A 20,520-nucleotide genomic window follows, 5' to 3' on the forward strand; every position below is an offset into this window, starting at 1 on the left:
AAGCAAGTTTTAATTTATCTCTTTTTTTTTAATTTTTCATAATTTACTCTGAACTGAATTATATTACAATTATATTAGAGTCTAACCTTTTAAAAATTATTCACATAAGAAGTAAATTTTTACAAAAGTACTCAAATAAAGATTTTTCATGCACTTTAACTTAATTGAATCTTCATGCATTTTAACTTAATTTGTAGTAAAAGTTATATGAATCCTAACGTATTTATAACAAAACACGTGACAGTTGAATAAGATATTTAAATGAATCTTTATTTTTAAAATTTTTTATTTAATTAAACTAAATGACTCGAGAATCAATACTATGACCTATTCGACCACCGGTTCAATTTTGAAAACTTTAGTTTAATTCTTGCAATATTGTTTTGGATTGAGCAGGTATATTTACCTAATGACACACCGATGGGGCTAAAAAGGCTTAGGGAAAAGGAATTAAAGCAATTAAGAGGCAATAGCGACGATAGTAGAACGACATCTGATAGAATTTATGAGTACGATGTTTATAATGACTTGGGTAATCCAGATAAAGGAGATGAATTTATACGACCAATTCTTAGAAGTCAAAGTAAACCCTACCCAAGATGGTGTCGTTCCAAACGTCCTCCAACCAATTCAAGTTCACGTCTTATTACATATGTTTATATTAATAGTACATATTGCATATATTATTGTTAATCAGTTTATTATATGTTATTTTTAAAGGTACGCTTGTGTTCTAAATATAAAAATTTCACGTACATACACGTATTGTAAAATTTAGAGTATAATTTTTTTTTTAAATGGTGGTTAACTGAAGATGTCGGATATTCTTAAAAAACCACAGACGTGAATGTGGAATCTCCGGTAAGCAAATACATGCTGAAGTATGTACTCAGAGACGAAGCAGTCGGAGATTTGAAGGCGAAAGCGATCACCGAAGGCAAGTGGAAAGCAATGCTGAGAAGCCTAGTTCCTACACTAAAACAGAAGGTGGCCATTAACGGCAAAGCTATCAAGAGCTTTTCCGACATTACTGAACTTGTAGAAAGAGAGTCTTCCACCTTTTGAAGAAGGCGGTGATGAATGTTGGGAGAAAGGTGGTTTGCCCAAGTTGCTTAATAAGATGATCAAAGAGTGGCAAGATGTTTTCAAGTTTGACTCTCCAAAGCTCATTTCTAGTAAGCACTATATTTCCTCTCTTTAGTCTTTTTTTGGTGTAGATTCTGAACTAATTTAAAAATTAGATCAATTAATTTTATTTTGATTTGATTCTAAATGGTGATGTGAACTACCATTTAAAGTACAAACTAAACTGGAGTAATTGTCTCAACCGGTCAAATTGAGAATAGATTAGTATGTCATCTTAAATAAAGGAATTGACCGAAATTGTTAAAAACTGGAAATTGAGACAAAAAAAATTGTGGTTGAATTAGTTTATAATTTATAATTATTTTTTTGTTAAAATTTATTAATTTTTAATTATTTATTTAATTATTATTGGATTGACAGTCAAATCAATTACAATGTTGTTTGAACCGAAACAGTTGGACAAAAAATGGGTCGGGGTATCGGTTTGAAATAAGCCGTTAAATAGGTTGACTTAGGAGCTATGGACCGGTTAGATCAGGTAAAATATTGATTCAATTGGGCGGTTGAATCGAATTTTTTTATTTTAAATTGTTTTTATTTTTAAAATTTGTAATGATTTATTTAATCAAACTGGTTTAACCGATTGAGTTGTGAAAACCTTGACCAATTAACCCAAGAACTAGTTATCTGATCGATTTGACCACCAATTTGATTTTTAAAACATTTATCTAGAATAGAAAAAATAATTTTTTTTTGTATTATTGATATCCATTTTATGGTCTATATTTAAGGTTCTACGTTGTCCCTCCCACCTCCAAGGTTTAAACCTATGTCTCCCAAGAGTGTAATATGCCTTACTACTACACTCAACAATTGTTGGTAAAAAATAAGATTTTTTTAACAAAAATATTTTGGATTTTTCATTATATTTTAATTTATTTCATGTTAAGTTGTTGTGATTTTAATGATGTTTAATGTCTTTTTTGAATTTTTAAATTATTATCAAATTTTTTAATATTTTAAAAATTGTTTAACCAAAAATTAAATGTCCCAAATTAGAAATAATGTAAACAGGTAATAGAAAAATGACCTGAGTCGTTCAATGACTTGAATTCAAGTATCAAACTCTAATGACAAACCTCAAAATCAGTTGATCCAAAAATCATATTGAAAAATACGAATGACCGGTACAAAATGATTTAACCTAAAATGGGCTGAACTGGAAAAAACTCAAAGGTAGATTAACTTAATCCAGAATTTACCCAATTCGTTGGATTGATAAATCTATGAGTCATATCCCCTTCCATGTCTATGTATGGATGAACTGAATCTAGATGTGATGTTCTAAAACACTGCCCCAATTTTCAGGTGATATTCCATCATGTTGTTTACGAGATGATGAATTGGGACGTTTAACACTTGCAGGCATGAATCCCTTAAGCATAGAAAGGCTCAAGGTGAGGGAAGAAAAACCAACAGCCATTACATAAAAATTCAATTACAACACATAAAACAAAGAACAAAAATTGAACTATTTTTGCTGAAAATATGTGGCTTTTTTCAAGTGTTTCCACCAGTTAGCAACCTGGATCCCTCTATTTATGGTCCTCAAGATTCAGCCTTGAAAGAAGAACAAATTATATGTCACCTTAATGGGATGAGTGTACAGCAGGTATGGCGAAATGAAGCTTCACTCTACTTGTTTGATTAAATTCCCAAAAGAATTTTTGTGAGCTTTAAACTTGGGTGTTCATGTTTTGATTCGATAATTAAGTATGGGATTATGTTAGTTCTAATGGTATGTTTTCAGGCAATAGAAGAGAATAAATTGTTTGTTTTGGATTATCATGATGTTTACCTTCCATTTCTCGACCGCATAAACGCTCATCCAACAAAAAAAGCATATGCAACTCGAACGATCTTTGTCTTGACCGATATGGGATCATTAAAGCCAATTGCTATTGAGCTCAGTTTGCCAGAGAAGAACCGGAATTGACCACCGAAGCGTGTCGTCACTCCTCCTGTTGATGCCACTACCTGCTGGTTGTGGCAACTCAGCAAAGCTCATGTCTGCTCGAACGATGCCGGTGCTCATCAACTAATTCATCACTGGTATATTTGCAAATCTTATTTAGCCCTCCCATATATCATCAAAAAGACTGAAACTGGATGATGAATCAAGGAATTGATGGCTGCACAGGTTGAGGACTCAAGCATGCCTTGAACCTTTTATCATAGCGGCGCATCGGCAACTTAGCGTAATGCATCGATTTACAAACTTCTTCATTATCACATGCGATACACGATGGATGTAAACGCACAGGGTCGACAGCTTCTCCTTAATGCTGGAGGAATTGTCGAGTCCCACTTCTTCACTGCAGCATGTTCAATGGAAGTTTCTGCTTCTGTATATCAAAATTGGTGGCGCTTTGACATGGAAAGCCTTCCTGCAGACTTGATTCAAAGGTGAAAACCTTAACCGTCCTCGTTGTCTTGCATTTCATGTTGGTTCTCATTCAACTCGAATCTCATTTCTGTTTAGAGGAATGGCAGTACAAGATGCAACCGAGCCACATGGACTTAAACTACTCATCGAAGACTATCCATACGCAACAGACGGCTTACTGATATTGTCTGCGATCGAGCAACTAGTTCAAGCCTACGTACACTACTACTACCCAGAAGCAAATATCATTGAATCAGACTCAGAACTCAATGCATGGTACCATGAATCCATCAACATAGTCCATGCAGATATTCAATGCCAGCTGGTGGCTGAAACTCTCGACTCCAAACAATCTTATCTCCATCCTCACCACCATTATCTGGCTTGCATCAGCACACCATGCGGCGGTGAACTTCGGGATGTACCCTTATGATGGGTATTTCCCAGTACGGCCACCATTTATGCGACGACTAGTCCCAAACGAACATGACCCCGACTACACAACTTTCCTCGCGGATCCAGAGGGATATTTCCTAGCATCATTGCCATGTTTAGATCAAATGTTGCACTATATATCTGTTCTTCACATACTATCCACACTTTCAGCTGATGAAGAGTATTTGGGAGATAGAAAAGACCTTTCAACGAGACCCTGAAATTGTTGAAGCATTCTACAAATTTTCCATGGAAATGAAGAAGATAGGGAAAGAGATTGAAAAAAGAAATGGTGACCCAAATCTTAGGAATAGATGTGGGGCTGGGATTTCACCATATGAGCTACTTTTGCCATCATCAGGACCTGGAGTTACTTGCAGAGGTGTGCCTAACAGTGTCTCAATTTGAAGGTAAAAAAATCTATTTTATTCATTTTTAGTTAATGTTTATGAGTTTTACTTGGCAAACATTCAACATTTATGAAATCAATAGCAAGCAAATTGAATTGTACTTAGCCAATCTATGTTTTGGGGTTAAATTCTGCCATTAGTCCCTATATTTTATGAAAGTTATGGATTTAGTCCCTGCACTTTAATTTGATCAGTCAATTTTAGTCTCGGAAATTTTAGACTTGACTCAAACAGTAACAGTTAAAATTCACTTGATTAAATTCAGTTACTAGTCTTGTACTATGTGTACTATTGTAGATTAGTTCATATTCTCCAATTAGATCATTTTAAGTCTCTATACTCTTCAAATTTTGAAATTTAAGTCTTTCCCTTAGTTTGGAAGGGAGGTGCGTTTGCTTGTGGTTAGTATAAAAACAGCGGTAATGGTGAGATTAGATATTATAGTGTGAGACAAAAAGTAAACTAAATGCACAGTACCAAACCGTATCCAATCGCCCATCCAAACCCACCTTTGAGACAAATGACGATAATTAATCTATCAACTGAATTTTTAGTGAGTAATATTTAAAAATAACAAGCTAGATATGGTATTTGCACATATAATTATATGTTTGTTGAATCAAATTTTGAAATGAGTCTAACTTATTGTTTAGTGAGAGATGAAATTTTATAATTTGAAAAGTACAATAGGACTAAAACCACAACGAACTTTCCTAAAATACAAGGACGAATTGCAGAAATTAACTTTTTTTAATAAGATTATTGGTCGATGAAAATACACAAGGTAAAAGTTAAAAGAAACGAAAATGGATGAATCCCATTGTTTCTTTTTTTTTTTTTAGCAAAAATTACAACACTCTTGAATGATGTTCCAAGCCCCGCCATGAATGTTCCAAAAAAGTGGGGAAGGAAAAAGAATGGTAAATTTTGATTTTAAGACAACTGGTTATAACATTAAACTATTTCCTTACTAACTTTACGATGATGTCTAGAGCCTGACTTCCTATCTCTTCTACGTCTTGGTGGGACCTTCCTTTGTGAATAGTTGGCCATATATGGTGGGGGCGGTGGTGCTGGCACCGGTCGTGGTGGTGGATAAATGACTGGAGGAGCCCTTTGAGCTAATAGGGCTAAAACATCCTTATGGTATTTCTGCAAATAACAAATAGAGGCAAAGAATAAAGAGGTCAAGACCAGAAAGAAAAAGTTCGAAAGTGTCATGGTTTTCTCTCGAAAATAAGCCTCACAAGTATGGAGTTTAAGTCTCTACATATAATTTATAATGGATCCTCGGAGTTTTCAAGTCCGACATGCAAATTTCAACCATGGTATGGTTATCGCATAATCTTACAGATGTGCAAGAAATGAATCCTTGCCTAAAATCCATGTATGAGAGCGTTAACGATTGAAACCATCAATGGTGAGGAAGAGTAAGTCATGAAGTGATATTGGGAGAGCGGTAACGAATTCGAAACCGTTCATGGGGAGGAAGAATAAATCATGAAGTGAGATAATGGAAGCGAGTTTGAAAAACGGTTTATCAATCGTGAGGCATAACAAAAGTTAGAAATATTGGAGAATCATTGAGCGTTTTACAGCAAATTTAATGAAAAACGATTTCATCCCTCCGGTGGAAAAACAAGCACCCGAAATTTCGGAGATTTGCCAACGAACAAATATAAAATCAGATTCAAGAGACAGTGAAGAACTCCGCAAATATGCATGCAAGTTTGGAATTTACAGGATATGATCATTAGCCGAAAAAGGAAGTCCCTTCATTAAGCCTATTTCATAATGAAGAATGCAAAAGAACAGAAAAATAAAATACCTGAATGACAAAGTTGCGCCTTTCGCAGTCCAAGAACATATTGACAGTCCAATTCGTCTTTGCCGCAATCTTATCCCTTACGGTTGAAAAACTAATTTGGTCTCGGGAAGTAAAACGGTCAACTTCGTTGAACCAAAGACAAGTAAAGAGGTTGCTAATCGGAATATGCTCCCTTATAATCACACATCCTTCGGGAACATCTGCAGAGCCAACAATTAAAGCAAAACTTCATTAAAGCTAAAACAAGCACAATTAAACACAGTAAGACAAGAGCAACTATCTTGTAACACACCACTCGTAATAGGATGTTTAGCCTCGGAATATGGTGTCAAGCCCTCTCTTTTATAAAATTCAACTTGATGATCAATCGAGGCATTATCATATTTGCCTGCAGCTTTATTTGCCTCAGCTTCAATAAACACATCAAAGCGTTTATAATGCCGAGAAATTGCAAGGGTAGCATTTTTCCTCCACAAGAACCTGAAGGAAGAGATTTAAGAGTTAGAATAAACAATCATTGGCCTGGAAACCAGCTCCGAATTTGGCAGAAAATTATCAAACCAGGGCCAAAGTATTTGTGAGAGTAATCACAAAGTGATTTTTTTTTTCTTTTTAATCCTGTGTGAAAGAATTCCAAAGTACCTCTCAAGAATTTGATACGGATCAGCAACAAGCTCAAGTTTCCCATCAATCCATAAAGAATAACGAGCATTCGGAAATAGCCTATGTAGTAGAAGCTTCGGGATCTATTACGGGCATAACACGTGTCAAAAGGCATAAAACTTCTTTACATATACATTTTAACATATAGGCATCGAACTGCTCGGTTCCTATTTTTGTAGAATGAATAAAGTAATGCAGACCATATTCATCATCATTTATCAAACTGGGGATTCTCTAACTCCGATCTAAAATCAAAGAACATTTGTGCGCGTTTTGAACATTTACCTTTCCATTCCGCCTTCCGTCAGTGTAAGGAAGATCACGTACAAGAACAATTCTCCATACTCCAATCTTCTTATTCTCATACTTCCCTCTCAAATCAGCTTCCGTTTCTTCATCAACGAACATATAGAAGCAGACAGTTTGCTTGGAATATTCACTAATATTCCTCGGCTGTTGTATGATATCAAAAGCTCCTGCAATAGAATTTGGTTATTCAATAAATTTCATCATCTTATAACATAATGAATCGAAATAAAATAAAATATAGTAGAAGTATGCTACCGAATATTGCTGATGCAACAACGACTCCATTACATTGCTCCATCTCGAGAAGATCACTGTCATCGATGTCAAATCCTGTCCCACGGCCAGGTTTGCGTCCTTTGACAAATCTGGAAAAACGCATAACATACATGAACCGAATTACTAAATTTCTCTTTCAAATTGTGTTCACTTTCAAAAATTTAACCCCAAAATGAAAAAGAGATTTGAACCATACCCACAATGCATATTCATCGACTCTCTTATGTCGTATGAATCATTACGCTGCTTCAAAGTAGGATACCCACCAAAGTCGGAACCTCCAAATTCCGTTTCTCTATTTAAAATTTCCTCAAAAATATATGTTAAAATTTTAATAACGGGAGAAAACGATGGGACTTTTGGCATCAAGGCAACAGCTTCCTCCACGGGAAGATAACATACAGGACAAGCTGTGTCATAAACAAGCAATAAAAACTTAAAAAGAACATATTTCGGTGCGGGAAAACCGAACCAGCAATGTCAAATACCAAATGCAAAGCTAAATTGAGAACAAAATTACAAAACTTACGACGTGGTCCGGTTCTTTTTTTGTCTGCTGGTGGAGGGGGTAAAGTAAAAGTGTTGCATGGATGCCCCGGAGGAAGAGTGTAGCCGAGAAAATACGATGGAGGAGGAGGGTGCATTACTCCAACTTTGGTTTCTTTCACACTAACTGATAAAGATGTCCAATTGTCGATCCGGATGCTTTGCACTACATTTATCAAGGGATTATTTAGGGCCAAATTATCATTTACCTCAGAACTATTGTCATTCTCCTGATCTTCACCTGGAAAAAAAGCCAAAATACATTCAAATTCTCGAACCGTACCCTCAAAACAACTAAAGCCAATCGAGATAATGCAAACTAAATTGTTCTTAGCTTGAACTTGAATCTAACTTTCATCAAAAACTATTTAGAAAAAAGAGAAAAAAATGAATCAAATAAAAATTTAAAATAAAATTCATGTTAGACAATGAACATAAGAATTCCACTTCAATTGAATCATTATCAATAGCAGACTAAATTATCCTGAACTTGAACTTTAATAGAACCTTCTATATATGCATATACATATATAACAAGGAATCAAACAAAAATTGAAAGCAATCTCCAAGTTTGCCAATTAACAAAAGCAATTCGACTGTGTTGAATCATTAACATTAGCAAACTAGATTGTCCTGAGCTAGAACTGGAATGTGGCATTCCAAAAATCCATATACTATGTGTGTGTGTGTGTGTGTTGAATCACTACCATTATTCTATTAAATTCTCAACTCAATTTGGATCAATGAGCAAATGTATCACCAATGTTACTAAAGTATGCAGTTTTTGCCTACTTCTTTCATAAAAAAAAAAGCCCAAGAATCACTACTTCACTATAAACAATCCAAAAAGGAAGTGAAATAAAGGGAGAAAAGAAGCAGCAGCAAACTTTACCAAAATAAACGACCCAAACAAAAACGGCAGCTGAGATGACACAAAGAAGCAACATCCCAACCTTCTTCCGACCAGCAAACTTACAGATCCAATGAATCAATGTCTCTTTTTCTTTCAACATTTTAGAATAAGCCTTAGTTCTTGTAGCTGAAGCCGCTTGAATAGGCAAAACACCATTCTGCCCTTGTTTATCCAGTGACCCATAGCTCCCTGAACGAATCCCCAATGACCCTCCACTCATTATCTTCTTTATCAACAGCCCAATTTCACCCCTTCCATTAAAACTTCAAAAAAAAATATATATATATAATGGAAAAAAAAAATAAAGGCTATAACTACATTAGTTTAAAAAACAATAACTCAAACAGCGAAACACCCACTTGCCCCCCAAAATCATTGGGGAGCCACCCAAACCGAAATCAGATGCAGCTCAATTATGAAAAAAAAAAGTTGAAGAATTTAAGGGAAAAACAAATCTGGGGTTTTCAGTTTTTGGCTTTTCTACGATTGGTATTTGATAAGGGTTTTTTGTGAAATCGAGGGATCAAATCTCAGATCAGACAATTTTCAAGCTAATAATAATAATTCTTATTACAAGTTACAACCTTTTTCAGTTTTGGAATGGGATTTTTATCATCTCTGTCTTATATGATCTTCTTTGATGTTAAATGATCGTACGGTAATGGCTTTGGATTGTTATTTTTTTGTACTAATTTGTAATAAAATAAAAATAAAGGTTACTATAAATGACAATAGTCAAACAAATTTTCTTAATGAAAATTTTCAATATTTTATCCATAAAAATTTCCATGTTGGGTTAAAAAAGACAAGTAGACAAAGATTGAGTGAACCGAAAAAGAATCTGTGTCTTGCTTTTTTATTAAAAAAATAATAATAATATTTAATCCAATTAGCAATTTAATTATGTTGATTGGAGGTGAACCTTGGGTTCTTGGTTGACGGTTGGATCAGTCGTAGGCATACTTTCTATAATTAATTTTTAATATTGATAACTTTCTTCTGAGTTTGCAAGTTGTATTTACACTAACAATTGATTGATGTATTTTCTCGAGTAAAAAATAAAACCCTCGAGTGAAACAATATATTCTGTTGAAGGTTCGAAATTCACTTTCCCTCAACAAAAAATATCTTTTCATTTAGGGTTTGAGACCCAACCCCCTCAATAATTCAAGATTCTAGAACATCAATTTTTACCAATACAACCAAAATATCATTTGCTATATTTTAATTAAGGATAAAGTAATATTTAGTTGACAACTTTTCTTTTCTCACTTTAGTTCATGAACTTTTTTTATCCGCGTTAGTCTTAAAGCTTAATGATTTTTTTTTAATTTGGTCCCTGCACTTGAATTTTGTTGAAGTATGATGATGTGGCACTCTACAATTGTGCCATGACATCACTTATTTTTTTTTAAAAATTATAATTTATTCCTATTTTTGTATTTTTTTAGATTTTATCTTTTTAAAAAAAAAATCAAGTTCAGTTACCAAATTGATAAAAGTTATTAAATTCTTGGACTAATGTGAACAAAAAAAAATATAAGGATCAAGTTGAAAATTTTATCAAATTTAGGGACTAAATATTACTTTATCCCTTTTAATTATTATATAGTTTTATTGTTTTTATATTATTTGGAGCTTGTTTCTTGTTATTATTATTTTTTGTTTCCCAAATTATTCACTGAAATGAGTCTGATGACTAATTTTTTGTGTTTTGTAGATCACTAAGAAGATAAACGCTGACCACAAATTTTAAATCTTCTTCATACTCTGAGCAATGGTCGAACCCTTGACCACCATGATGGTTTTTTTTAAAACAAAAATTTTATTGATATGGAAAGCATTACACCTACAAAGAAAGAATACTAGATGAGCTCGATACAAATGGCATGATCATCTAACCAAAAGTTAGACCGCACTGATCGAACAATGGCACTAATGAAATGTCAGTCACTAGATTGTAAGATTCCGACACGGAGTGTTGAATCCTTCAACAGACAAAGCATAACTCGCCGAAATCATCACACCTTGAGAAGCAAAAAAAACTTGTATCTAGCGAAAAGGAGAAGTGCCTTAATCAGTGGTGGAGAGAGGATGAATATAGTATTTAATTATGTTTGAAAGTATATTTGTCAATTTTGACTCTAATACAAAAATATGATTCCATCAATCCATACCTAAACTTGACCAAATACAATTTAATCATAAAAAAAAATGATTTAAAATTATTCAACTTGAACTTGAAATACCTCAAACTAAAAAATATTTCAAACTCAAAATTAACTCAAATTCAAAATTATTTGAGCCCTAAGTGACCCAAACAAGTACCCAAAATCAATTAAACTCAAAGTGACCGAAACTTTAAATGATCTAAATTCGAAATAACATAGACAATTCGATCTTTAAAATTGAACAACCCAAACCCAAACTATCCAAACTGAAAATTAACTCGAAAAATATTAAAACTCCAATTAAATTAATCTAAATTGATGCGATTAAAAATCAACCTAATCCACCTAAACGGCAAGTTTATTCAAAACCATGAATCACATACGTTTGAGATTTTTTTTATTGTTTAATTGGGTTTATTTTATATCTATAAATTTACATTTTACATTATTTTTGCATATATTAAAATCATTTTGTTAAATTCAAGTTCATTATAATGTCATTTTTTTTAGTTACATGACTAACAATGGAGCATTTTTTATTTAAAAATGTGACATCAACAAAATTGACAAAAAAAATTTAACAATGACAACAATTAGACTTGATTTTTAAATCTGAAAAGTATATAGGGACTAAATTCTTGAAAATAGAAATATAGAAACTAAATTGCAAATTTGTGAAGTACATAGACTTATGACATATTTTAACCTTTATACTACAATTGTTTATTATTAATATATTTATAATTATAATAAATTATTATTATTAAAATATTAATATTGAATATTTTCAATAATATGTGAAGAATATTATTTAAAATTATTATTTAAATTTTATTATTAAAATAAAAATAAAAAATTAAATATTTTATTAAATAATAATAATTTATATTAAATATATTAATAAGTTATTATATGACTAAATATAAATAATTAAATATATATGTTTAATAATATTGAAAAATATAATATTTTATATTAATATTTTAATATTTTTAAAATAAAATAAAATTTAGTATCAATATAATAATATTAAGCTTGATTTAAGTTAATTTATATATAAAAATAAAATTACTTATACATGAACTCATTTTCGAAAAATGACTTATGCTTTTCAAAAGGACAAGTTATGTTATAGGAAAAATAACTTATTTTCTGTTGACCTGTAAGTCATTTTCCGTTGATGAAACTGTTTTCTATTAAACAAATATAGGAAAACATTTTTAATAAAATATTTTTCATAAAACCTTTTATATATAAACAAATAGATCTTAAATACTAAAATTTTAAACTAAACCTTTTAAAAGTAACTTTTCATAATGATGGTATAGTTGGTTGAATCTTTGCCTAAGGTCTTTGTTTGTGGGCTTAAATTCATTGGACATTTTTTCGATTTTAAAAGATTCTTTAATATTAAACTTATTAGTTGAGGATTCACTCAATTTAGATTAAACTTAAATTCATTGAATGATCACTCAGATATTAGTTTTGAGTTGAGTTAACTGACATTCTCTTTTAATTATATATATAATTCTGCACCCGTTTACATCATCCGACCTTAGCTCAGTTGGTAGAGCGGAGGACTGTAGTGAGGTCACTCAAAGTAATCCTTAGGTCGCTGGTTCGAATCCGGCAGGTCGGATTTATTTTCCCAATCCTTTTGGTTTAATTCCAACAATGGTCCCCGAATGATGTTTTAGATTTTAAATTGGTCTCTATTTAAGGGTGAGCAATCGGTTAGGACGGCTGTTTTTTCCGGAACCGACTTAACCGACATAGACCTATCAAACTCAAACCGACTGACCATCCTTGAGTTATTGAGTTTTCTTTTTTTTAATTTATATTTTTTTGTGTTTTTTATTTGAAAATTTATAAAAGAGATATTATACAATAAGATTTAAGTTAATAAGGACTAAATTATAATGATTTTAATATCTAGAAGTTTGGGAGAAAGGGACTGGTTTATAAAAATCTGAAAAATCTGGGTTGTTTTTGGGAAAACTAAATTCTGTTTTCAGGGACTAAAAATGTAAAACAATACAAAATTTGAACTTTAAGGATTAAATTGTAAATATTGCAAAATTATAATTTAGGGATAATTTCATAAAATCTATAATGTTGAAAAATAGAGATTGTTTAGTAAATTCTAAAAAATTTAAGAATGGGCTCAACTTTTATTTTTTTTAATTGGGTCGCGTTCTATTAGATTTAATGGGTTTAAAGTTTATTGGATTAATGGTTTGAGTTTAAATTTATTGGGCTAGGTTAGTGGGTAATATATCATAAAAATAAATATATTTAAATAATTAAAAATAATATAATATAACAAAAAAGGATTTTTCGGTCGATTTGATTTTCGAAATTTAAAAATAAAAAATTGACCGACCAAATTGAAAAAATTGATGTCTAAACGAATAAGATTGCCAAAGCCAACTAAAATGAATGTGTCAACTTTTCGATTAAAATCGATTTTTGCTTATCCATACGATACTTGTCTTCAAAACACTCTAATTGAATGGTTAAAAGTACCAACAAAATTTAGAAGGGTTGTCTTTTTTTTAGGGATAAAGCAACATTTAGCCATTACACTTGATAATTTTTTTTCCAATTTGGTCCATGAAATTTTTTTGTCTACATTAGTCGCGAAATTTGATAAAATTTTTCAAATTAGTACTTGAACTTAAATTTTGTTAAGATACGATTATGTGACACTATAAAATAATGTCATGTCATCATTCCAAAATGTTAAAAATTTATATCAAATCTAAAGAATAATTAAAAATTGTAAGAAATTATAAATTTTAGAAAAGTATATGTCAAAGTACCACATTACATACCTTAACAAATCCAAATTCAAAGATCAATTTGAGAAAAGCTATCACATTCCGTGATTAATGTAAATAAAAAAATCACGAATTAATGTGAAAAAGTATCAAATTCAAAGATTAAATATTATTTTATCATTTTTTTAGCTCATCATATCCAAAGTCATTCATGTAATAAATATATAGATGGTAACTAATTCAGTTGAGTCATTCATTATTAACGCTTTGAGGACTCAAATAACATTTTTAAAGTTTAAAAATCATTTTAAAATCTTGATAAATCAGAGTTCAAAGAAATTTTGTCTGACTAGCTCTATCTTTTAATACTAGTCCTTCTTTGTGTGAGATTTTTTTTTATAAAAAGGAATAAGTGTTTAAGGTTGTTAATGAGAAAGGCGATCCTTTTCCCTCCATTTGGAGGGTATTTATAGGGAAAGTCTTCTTGTCTGGTAGTGGTGATGTGGTAAGGTGGTTATCATCATGGAATACATGATGGACATGCATAATAAGACCTATTATGTTATTCCTTTTGAGAGGGTACGAGTTTGTTATGCCTAGGTGGACACTAAAGAAAGTGTTCACACTGAAAAGTGGGTGTCTAGTCATGATAAATTGGAAGCCTAATGGAAGGGATGTTTCATTTATAATCGGTGGTCTCACAACAGATGGTTAGTCTGAGAGATTGAATGGTCGAGGACAGTCCAATTAGCGGGAGGTGAAGAACTGTCTTCAAGTGCCCACCTGATACTTTCTGAGAGTGCCACTTGTCAAGCCCAAATGGAGATATAACACATATATATTATCATATTACAAGGTTTTGGCTACAAATATAAATAAACACTTGTTCACATAATTTTTTTTTAACATTTGGCAAGACACATGTTCACACTTTTTTTTTGCATAAATTCTTCAAATATTGATGGTTTCACAATTTCATCCCTCCTCTAAATATAATTAAAATTAATTTACTTAATATTTAATTTATGACATTAGTTCTTATTAAATTTGAATTGTTACATTCGGTTCTAAAATAACTGCTTATTATAAGGATGAATTTGAATAATTTTTTAAAATATTTATTAAATTGAATATTGTCCAGTTATAATTTCAATGAAATTGATTGGTTTTATATGCAAATAAAATTTTCAGCTTTGATTTTTTTAAAAATATTTTATAGTATTTTTTGTTTTAGTTTAAACGTTTTTAAATGATTATAATAAATTATGGTAATACTATTTTAAAAAAGTCATACAGAGTATGTGAACACAATATCTTAAACAATATCAAAATAAATATATATGTTATGTATATTCTTTTATTTTTCTATATTGGTTTATATATTAATTAATTAAATTATTTTAAAATTTAAAATAGTTGTAAATTTATGTAATAACGATAATTGTTAACATAAACGTATAATTATTTGGTATATATTAGTATTAAGTTATATGAAATTACATTAAAATTCTTGAAAAAAACACATACTTAAATATTTATTTTGTTAAATTAATATCATATAGAAAATAGGCTTAATACCATTTTGGCCTCTGTATTATAATGAAATTCTCACATTGGCCCTTTTACTATTTTTGGTTAGTTTGCCCCTTTAACTTTTTCCGTTAAAAAAATTAAACCAACCGATGACATGATGTTAAAAAATACTTAAAAATAATTAAAAATTAAAAATCCAAAAAATAATAAAAAATTTAAAAAAAATGCAAACATAAAATAATAAAGTAATCATAATATATTTGAAAATTATAAAAAAATATTTTTAAAATAATTTATAAGTATGTGAAACTTCCAAAAATTTTAAAAATATATAAATTTTTAAAAATATTTTAGTATTTTATTAAAATTAAGATTTTTATGGTATTTTTAAAGATATTCTAGGTTTTTTTTCCATTTTAATGATTTTTTTAAAAAAATTGAGTTTTTTTTAAGTAAAAGAAAACCATAAATTTCTTAAAAATTTCATAAAATTCTCATAGTCCTAAATTCCAATTTTAAAAAAGTTATAAGTTTATTTTTTTAATTTTTTTTAGGTTTTGCTTACTTGTAAGTTTATTTTTTTATAATTTTAAAAAATAAATGAAGCTGTTTTTATGGTTTTCCTGCGTTTTAAGATTTTTTTTAAATTATGGTTTTTTTGAGGGATTTTAATGATTTTTTTATATTTTAAAAATTTTTAAGTGAATCGAAACTAAGTTACGCAATAAAATTCTTTGTTTGGAATTTTAAGATTTTTAGGAAAAATAAAAATAAAAACCTTATACTAGGGTTACTTATAAATATGTAAAACTTAAAAAAAATATTGTAAAATGAAAAAAAATTGTTTGGAATTTTAGGGTTTTAGAAAATGTTGTAATTTTGTGAAAATTTTTAAGAATTTGATGGTATTTTATATTTAAAAAATACTCAAGTTTATTTAAAAATATAAAAAATCATAAAATTAAAAAAAATCCCTAACATTTCCGCACACAAAAAACCCATAAAATTGTTTTTTAATGAAATTATAAAATTTTCTAAAAACCTAAAATTTCAAAAAAAGCTCATGCTTATAAATGTTTTTTTTTTGGAAGTTTCACATACTTGTACTTAAAAAAAATCATTTTTTTATAATTTTCTAAAATAGATTATGATTTTTTATTTTTATATAAATTTCTAAGTTTTCATATTTTTAGGATTTTTAATTAATTTTTTGGATTTTTAAGTAAAAATTAAAAGTTTTTTACACATGGCAGTGCATCATTGTTTGGTTTTATTTTTTTTTAACAGAAACTGCTAAAGGGGTTAACTTGAATGACAAAATGAAAATATACGGGGGCAAAGTGGTTGAAAAATAGTAAAAGGGCCAAAGTGAAAATTTCAGTATAATACATGGACTAAAATGGAATTAAGCCTAAAAATATTATATATGATTTTTACGAACATTGTAATAAAACATTTATTTTAATTTTTAGCTCCATATTTATATGATTTTTCAAGCAATCATATTTATATGATTTTTATCTTTAATCATTTTATTTCTCAAACATTACGTATTTTAAAGTTATTTTGAATTAATAAATAAATATAATTTAATAAATATGTACAATAAATCCATGCATCACACGTGATAAAAAAGTAATGAAATTATAAATATTAATCATGTTTAAATTAATATTAAAAGTAAAACATTTATTTTAATTTTTAACTCCATAAATATAATTTTAAATTATTTAATTAGTACTTTAAAAAATAGTTATTTTAGGTTTGCATCAATTTAACTTGAAATTACTTGAACTCGAAGACTCGAAGTAACCAAAACTTCAAATGGTAATAAAAATCTCAATTCTCAAATCCTAAATTTGAATTGATCCAAACTGAAAATCAACTAAAAAAATCTTAAAACTTGATTTAAATTGATCTAAATTGATGCAAATGAAAAGCAATCTAATCTACCCAAATGACATGTTTATTCGGAACTATAATAAACATATTGCGAATGAGAATATCATAATAGAATGTAGATTATTTTTTTTGGTGTAATTAAGGTTTCTTTCATATTTGTTTTATATGTTGGAAAATATGAACATCACATATATAATAAATGTAATTACATGGTATTATTTACTATCATGATAGGTTAGTCCAAATTAAAATTGACATAATTTAGTTAGAATTTTATTGGGCTTTAATTATTAAATAAAGTATGGGTCAAATATGTGTAGATACTTTAGTAATTGAGTTCTAATCAAATTCTAATTAATGATGGGCTAATTAGGAATTAGAACTAATATGCCAAGGTTATAAATATTAGGGTTATGATCTCCAAATTATACACAAGAGATCTTTTCTAATCTTCCATCCTTAGGAAAGAAAAAGTAAATATTCTTTGAATTTCTTGTGTGCTAATTTGGAAGATCAAATCCCCAAGATCGGGAAAAGTTTCAAGGAATTCATGGATTCAAGTACGCTTCCGCATTTAGTTTTATTCTTGATTTATTATTGATGATTTGACATGATAGATCCTAGTTTATTCAGTTTTATTTATATTTATTTTATAAATCTAACAGTCGTCAAATCGAATCATTGAGAATTGATTAAGGTTCTTCATTTGAATTATTGATTCATGAAATTTCACGGGTTTTATATTTCGGATATATATGTTGATCTTCGAATATTTATATCATTATATATATTTTTAAATCTTGATTATCTTGAATTCATATTAAAACTTTTAGGGTTTTGTTTTTTTTAATTTGGATGATTTCGGTGATTGTGCGATCGTATTTTAATTCGTCAGTCGCATGAAGGTTAAAATTAGTGCTTTTTGCTATATGTATTAATCATGTTTTGTTTTGATTTATGCTTCGATTTGTTGTATGTATATATGCATATATATCTGCAAAACATGTGGTTATTATTATTAATATTTTAAAATCATATAAGGCATTTAAATTTTTTTTATAGAATTTAATTCATATATATTTGTTTCTTTTATATATATAAATCTATAATATATGCATGCTTTTATTTGTTTAATGCATGTTGTTTTGGAAAATTATATAAATATATATGATTATCTTTTAATTTGATTGAAAGATGAAATTAAGGTAAACATTTTGAAACAAATAAATTCAGATTTTAGCTTTTAATTAAGGATGTCTAATATTTTAAGTGAATTAGTTGAAACAAAATGCCGCCAAAGTGACCTCTTTTGTGTAGATTAGTTTATTTGAAATATTAAAATGATTATATGTTTTTGTGATTCATGCGTTTATTGATCGACCCAAAGGTAAGTTAATATTTGGCAGAATTTCAACGACATCTGTAGTGATAAATGTGTGACAATTATAAGATATTTTATGTGAGCAATAAGTTAGTCCAAAGATTAATTCATTATTTGACATAATTTATTGTTAATGTTTGATTGCTACAACAAGAGTACCGCTTACTATTAATATTATTATCCAAAGACTTGATATTAATGTTGTGTTTGGTATCTTAAGATGGGATTAGCCATTATCTTGAATTTATTGTTTACTTATGAATATTGATTTAAGCTTGTTTTTATTTGTTCTATATTCAGCTAATTCATATTTTGCTGCCACAATATCTGCTAATATAAATTCTATACCCATGCTTAATGGAACTAATTTTAAGGAATGGAAAATGCACTTACTTATAGTGCTTGGCTGTATGGACATAGACCTTGCACTAAGGGAAGAACAACCTGCACCTCTCACTGCGGAAAACACCCCTGATGTTAAGAGGGATTTTGAGAGGTGGGATCATTCAAATCACATGAGTCTAATGATCATGAAACATAGCATTCCAGAAGCCTTTAGGGGCACAGAATTTGAAGAGATTACTCAGGCCAAGGGTTTTCTTGATGAAATTGAGAAACGTTTTGCTAAAAATGATAAGGTTGAGATAACATCACTTTTGACTTATTTGATGTCTATGAAGTATAAGAGTCAAGGAAACGTAAGGGAGTACATTATGGAGATGTTTCATACTGCTTCAGGACTTAAGGCACTTAAGATCGAGCTTTTCGAGGAATTGCTTGTTCTTATGGTTTTGGTATCGCTTCTTGCACAATTTAATCAATTTAAAATTAGTTATAACTGTCAAAAGGAGAAATAGACCCTAAATGAGCTCATTTCTCATTATGTGCATGATAAGTCTGAAAGTGCTCATTTGGCCAATGCCTCTAAAGATAAGGGCAAGAAAAGAAAATATTAGAATGAAGCTGCTAAGGGTCCAGCTCAAAAGAAACAACAAAAAGCTATAGAGAGTTGTTTCTTTTGTAACAAGTTTGGACATGTAAAGAAAGATTGTACCAAATATCATGCTTGACATGCAAGGAAAGGTATAATTCTTAATTTGGTTTGTTCTGAGATTAATTTAGCTTTAATACCTAGAAACACTTGGTGGATAGATTCTGGTGCTACTACTCACATGAGTGTTTCTATGCAGGGTTGTCTGAGTTACCGAAAGCCAAGTGATGGTGAAAGATTTATCTTTGTGGGCAATGGAAAATCGGTAGAAGTGGAAGCGATTGGGCATTTTAGGTTGTTATTAGGAATTGATTTTTATTTAGATTTAAAAGACACTTTTATTGTACCTTCATTTAGACAGAATTTAGTTTTTTGTTTCTTTGTTGGACAAATTTGGATATTATTATTCATTCAGAAACAATCAATTTTAGTTTGTCTTTAAATTCAAATGTTATTGGAATTGGTTATTTAAATACTTATGACAAACTTTATTTGCTAGAAACACTTGCATCCTATAATGAAACCATGCATGTGGAACCAGTGGTATTAAACGTAAATTAAATAAGAAAAATTCAACATCATTATGGCATAGGCGCTTAGATCATATCTCAAAAGTAAGAGTTGAACATCTTGTGTCTGATGGTATTTTAGAGTCCCTTGACTTCACAGGCTTTGATGTCTGTGTCGATTGCATTAAGGGAAAACAAACCAAAACCAAGAGATAGAGTGCCAACAGATCATCAGACGTCTTAGAATTTATTTGTACATATATTTGTAGGCTATTCCCTACGGCATATTGGAATGGTCAACAATATTTCATAACATTTATAGACGATTACTCACGTTATGG

General features: G+C 29.7%; 1 protein-coding gene, 1 non-coding gene and 1 pseudogene across 2 annotated transcripts; 2 read left to right on the plus strand and 1 right to left on the minus strand.

The window, feature by feature from the left end:
• Positions 1–420: 420 nt before the first annotated feature.
• On the plus strand, positions 421–4,477 carry LOC107890025 (lipoxygenase 3, chloroplastic-like; annotated as a pseudogene).
• Positions 4,478–5,108: 631 nt separating this feature from the next.
• On the minus strand, positions 5,109–9,576 carry LOC107889005 (probable hexosyltransferase MUCI70). The gene is made up of 9 exons (XM_016813293.2): positions 8,892–9,576; positions 7,983–8,240; positions 7,650–7,863; positions 7,433–7,542; positions 7,154–7,344; positions 6,848–6,951; positions 6,498–6,685; positions 6,206–6,405; positions 5,109–5,529 (listed from the first exon to the last, which is right to left on the minus strand). Exons 1-9 carry the CDS (start codon positions 9,130–9,132, stop codon positions 5,332–5,334), a joined length of 1,704 nt encoding a protein of 567 aa, XP_016668782.2. The 5' UTR covers positions 9,133–9,576; the 3' UTR covers positions 5,109–5,331.
• Positions 9,577–12,632: 3,056 nt separating this feature from the next.
• TRNAY-GUA (transfer RNA tyrosine (anticodon GUA)) lies at positions 12,633–12,722 on the plus strand. Its single transcript is given in 2 exon segments — positions 12,633–12,669; positions 12,687–12,722. It is a non-coding gene; the product is annotated as a tRNA-Tyr (tRNA).
• Positions 12,723–20,520: the final 7,798 nt, after the last annotated feature.

The sequence above is a fragment of the Gossypium hirsutum genome, chromosome A09 (assembly GCF_007990345.1).
Source record: "Gossypium hirsutum isolate 1008001.06 chromosome A09, Gossypium_hirsutum_v2.1, whole genome shotgun sequence".
Classification (NCBI taxonomy): domain Eukaryota; kingdom Viridiplantae; phylum Streptophyta; class Magnoliopsida; order Malvales; family Malvaceae; genus Gossypium; species Gossypium hirsutum.

Excerpts from the sequence above, each read along its gene's own strand:
- LOC107889005 (XM_016813293.2), bottom strand. The coding sequence starts at position 9,132 with ATGAGTGGAGGGTCATTGGGGATTCGTTCAGGGAGCTATGGGTCACTG. Across the intron at positions 7,543-7,649 it reads TCGATGAATATGCATTGTGG|ATTTGTCAAAGGACGCAAAC; the intron begins GTATGGTTCAAA and ends GCGTTTTTCCAG. Across the intron at positions 6,952-7,153 it reads ACGGAAGGCGGAATGGAAAG|ATCCCGAAGCTTCTACTACA; the intron begins GTAAATGTTCAA and ends TGCCCGTAATAG.